Source organism: Solanum verrucosum, unplaced genomic scaffold, assembly GCF_900185275.1.
Source record: "Solanum verrucosum unplaced genomic scaffold, falcon-dt-bn FXZP01000207.1, whole genome shotgun sequence".
In the NCBI taxonomy this organism is placed as follows: Eukaryota; Viridiplantae; Streptophyta; class Magnoliopsida; order Solanales; family Solanaceae; genus Solanum; species Solanum verrucosum.
Genome location: NW_026019996.1, coordinates 3,287,429 through 3,291,324, shown reverse-complemented (window position 1 = coordinate 3,291,324; position 3,896 = coordinate 3,287,429). Strand labels below are relative to the sequence as shown.

At 35.8% G+C, this 3,896-nt stretch overlaps 1 protein-coding gene across 1 annotated transcript; it reads left to right on the top strand.

Annotated features, from left to right (window-relative positions):
* The first annotated feature begins 232 nt into the window (after positions 1-232).
* On the top strand, positions 233-2,686 carry LOC125819275 (protein trichome birefringence-like 33). Its single transcript, XM_049498742.1, has 6 exons — positions 233-475; positions 606-816; positions 1,517-1,688; positions 1,781-1,980; positions 2,063-2,221; positions 2,309-2,686. The coding sequence occupies exons 1-6, from the start codon at positions 286-288 to the stop codon at positions 2,646-2,648; spliced, it is 1,272 nt and encodes a 423-aa protein (XP_049354699.1). The 5' UTR covers positions 233-285; the 3' UTR covers positions 2,649-2,686.
* Positions 2,687-3,896: the final 1,210 nt, after the last annotated feature.

The following is a 3,896-nucleotide window of genomic DNA, read 5'->3' as shown; positions in this document are numbered from 1 at the left end:
TGAAATGATTTATAGACATACAAATATGTATCACTTATTTTAGACTATAAATTTCAAAAGGCTTCCTTTTTTTCTTACATTACTTGTCGAGTCAAACTAACTCATATGAAATGTGACGGAGAGAGTACTATTTAATAGCTGGAAATAAACCTCTTGTCAAGGTTATTCAAACGTAACCAATATTGTTTCTTGTATTTAATCAGCTATAGACTACCTAACTAAAACGAAGAACAAAAAAAACATACACAAAAACAGAGTCACTCTGCTGCCAAAGGCTTCAAAGCAATGAAGCCACCTCCCTCTTCTTCTTCTTCTTCTTCGATTCTCCGAAAGAATCGTCTTTCTCCTTTCCTATTCACTCTATTAGCCTTCATTGTTTTCGTTACCATTCTTTATAGTGAGGATTTTAGCTGCATTTTTAGCCAGCTTGAGTATTCTAGTCTATCTGCTTCTCCCAATTCAATCTCAAGAATCAGTAAGTAATTGTTAGTACATTTTTGAATGCACAAACATTATTTAAAAGAGTTACTAACTTATATACACTATCAACGCAATTGTAATTCATTAAAATTGGATGTTGACTGTGTTGTGAATAATTTTTGTAGACAAGAACAAGAAGTTGCCATTTGCCATTGGAGAGACAGAGGATGGCTGCGACGTGTTCAGTGGTAGGTGGGTTCATGATGATAGCCGGCCACTGTACGAGGAAGAGGAGTGTCCTTACATACAGCCACAATTGACTTGCCAAAAACAAGGCAGGCCAGACAAAGATTATCGACAATGGAGATGGCAACCTCATGGCTGCTCTCTTCCAAGGCACGTTTAGTTTTAAGTTTTAACTCTATTTTTCTCATATTTGCTATCTACTTATCATTAGGCCACCAACATATCATTGGACATTAGTTATAGTTATAAATAAGTGTTCTTTAACTTGATCAAGTTGATGGATCAGGATCATTGGCGGAGTCAAGATTTTCATAGAGTTCAAAATATGAAGAAATAAACACACCAACTAGTCGATGGGTGTTCAACATATAATATATTATATACATAAGCAATAATTTTAATCATATATAAATAACGTAATTTTACGTTGAAGAGGGATTCAGACGAAACCCCTAGCCCCCCAGCTGGCTCCTGGTCAGGATGATGTAAGATCTAAGCATTCAGTAGTTCCTATTACAATACATGAGAGTGAAAAATAAGTACTTACATATATTGAAACATAACCTCTAAGTTCTGGATCTGTCACAGACGTGACATAAAGAGTGACGCCACAAAAAAGAACCCTGAGTCTATAGCTAGTGACTCGCCGGCTAGTTATTTTTGGTTTTGAGAAATGATTATCGCTAGTTAATTTCTACATTATACTCTTTGTCTTTATTTGATAATGTTGGTTTATTGTGTAGTTCAATTTCTCTGTTTTATATTCTGATATAAAAGGCTAAGATTTTCATGTTATTTCCATAATATGATCAATGATATAGCTCGACTAAGTATTTCCATAATATTGCAGTTTCAATGCGACACTAATGTTGGAAACCCTTCGTGGGAAGAGGATGTTATACGTGGGAGATTCGTTAAACAGAGGACAATATATTTCGATGGTTTGTCTTCTCCATAGACTCATACCTGAGAATGCCAAGTCCATGGAAACTTTTGGTTCCCTCACTGTTTTCACTGCTAAGGTGCTGTCATTTTAAAGTTACATATACAATTTTATGACTAGCTAAGTCGATTTATTGAATGTTTCCTAGCTTGAACTTAATCAATACTGCAGGACTACAACGCTACTATTGAATTCTACTGGGCACCATTTCTTCTAGAATCAAATTCAGACGATGCAGTTGTACATAGAATATCCGATAGAGTAGTACGAAAAGGCTCAATCAATAAGCATGGAAAGAATTGGAAAGGCGCTGATATAGTCGTTTTCAATACTTACCTTTGGTGGATGACTGGCCTGGAATTCAAGATTTTGTAATTATCTATCCCCTCTCATTTCTTTTGATTTTGTTTCTTTCTTCTATTTAATAATGATAGAAACATGAAATTGACACAGGCAAGGGTCTTTTGACGATGAAGTGAAGGATATAGCAATGGTATCAACAGAGGATGCATATCGAATGGGAATGAAGAGTATGCTGAGATGGGTGAAAAAGAACATGGATCCAAAGAAAACCAGAGTCTTTTTCACTAGCATGTCACCTTCCCATCAAAAGTAACAATTCAATTTTCTTTGAAAAATTATATCTCATATTAAAATTTGAGGGTAAAATATAAAATGTATGAATATCATTTTTTGCAGGAGCATAGATTGGGGTGGAGAACCAAATATGAACTGTTACAATGAAACAACAATGATCGAGGATCAGAGTTACTGGGGATCAGATAGCAGAAAAAGCATAATGGAAGTGATTGGACAAGTGTTTCGTAGATCAAAGGTGCCGATTACATTTCTCAACATAACACAACTCTCGAGTTACAGAAAAGATGCACACACATCAATTTACAAGAAGCAATGGAGTCCATTAACAGCAGAACAATTAGCGAATCCTGTTAGCTATGCCGATTGTGTACATTGGTGCTTGCCTGGTCTTCAAGATACATGGAATGAGCTTTTATTTGCTAAACTTTTCTATCCTTGATATCATCCCCCAAACACAATTTTTATCTACTACCAGTATAGTTACCTAGTATTTTCTTTCTTCTTTTGGGTGATTTTCCCACATAAAATTGGTCAAAACAAAAAAGAAGAAATCTGTGTATAAATGTAATAATTCTAAAAAGATAAAATCTTGCAAAATGTGAAAAAGAATTATTGCAAAGAGAATTGTTTAGCAATATTTTTTTTTTCCCGGAATTGGAGTATGATAACTGATTCTAGAAGTTTAGGCTCGAGTTTAGTGAAAAAGTTTGAAAAAAATTCATGAATTTTGTCTCCCTTTAGCATGGAGTTTCCACGCTAAATACTTGTGTTGTTTTATTATTTCGCAATTAATCTTCTTACATTGTTGCTCAAGGAACTTGGTACTTTGAGTGTCTAGGTCGCAGCCAAACTAATTTACATCATAAAATGTACAAGTTAGGATCTTCAGGCTTATAGGAGGAACCTAAATTTAAATATAAGTTTGAACAAGCAAAGAAGACCAAGAGGGAAGGAAAATGTGGTGCGTTGCAGACTAAGATGGAAAGAGCCAAAAGGCTATAACTAAGAAATTGGTAAGTAGAATTATTAACCTTCTAATTTATATGTTTGTATAGAGTTGATTAAATCTTGATTAATTAAGTTTGATTAAATTTTATTTGAAGGCCAAAACTTGGGGGCGCATGCCGACTCATGATGAGCTCTTTCGGGCTACACATGTCAAAAAGAAGAAGAAAAAGTTGAATTCGGATAAATGGATCGAAGAAAGGGATCAACAAGTCCGTAAATTTGAATTTTTTTTAGACAAAGTAATAATATAACTCTAATATGTATACACCACATTCAATTGAGAGTTCTCACCTTTTTGAGTTTAGGTCAGCAAGAAGTCATCCCCGAGGAAAGAATGAGTCTTCGGCGAGCCGGTACCCACGATTTCCCATTCCTTCCCTGCCGAGCCGCCTCTCTTCGCCATTCGATGCTTCCGCCTCCCCTTTCTATAACATACCCAGGCGCCCTAAATGGTTGTTGTTGAATCAATTGTGAAATACGCTCTTGCTTACGAATCTGTTGTTCTAGCTCAAACCAGGCTATCTCCGAGAAAATAGGGGTTGGAGCGAATCCAGATGCAATTTACCAAGTCAAAGCAAGGGGTTGAAAAAGCACCACAAGGGATGGGAACGACGTCCTGACTAAACAAGAGTTTCTTCAATTTGGTCGAAAGTCGTAAAGAAGGCACCGAATAAGCTTG

Excerpts from the sequence above, each read along its gene's own strand:
- LOC125819275 (XM_049498742.1), top strand. The coding sequence starts at position 286 with ATGAAGCCACCTCCCTCTTCTTCTTCTTCTTCTTCGATTCTCCGAAAG. Across the intron at positions 817-1,516 it reads CATGGCTGCTCTCTTCCAAG|TTTCAATGCGACACTAATGT; the intron begins GCACGTTTAGTT and ends ATAATATTGCAG. Across the intron at positions 1,981-2,062 it reads GGCCTGGAATTCAAGATTTT|GCAAGGGTCTTTTGACGATG; the intron begins GTAATTATCTAT and ends AAATTGACACAG.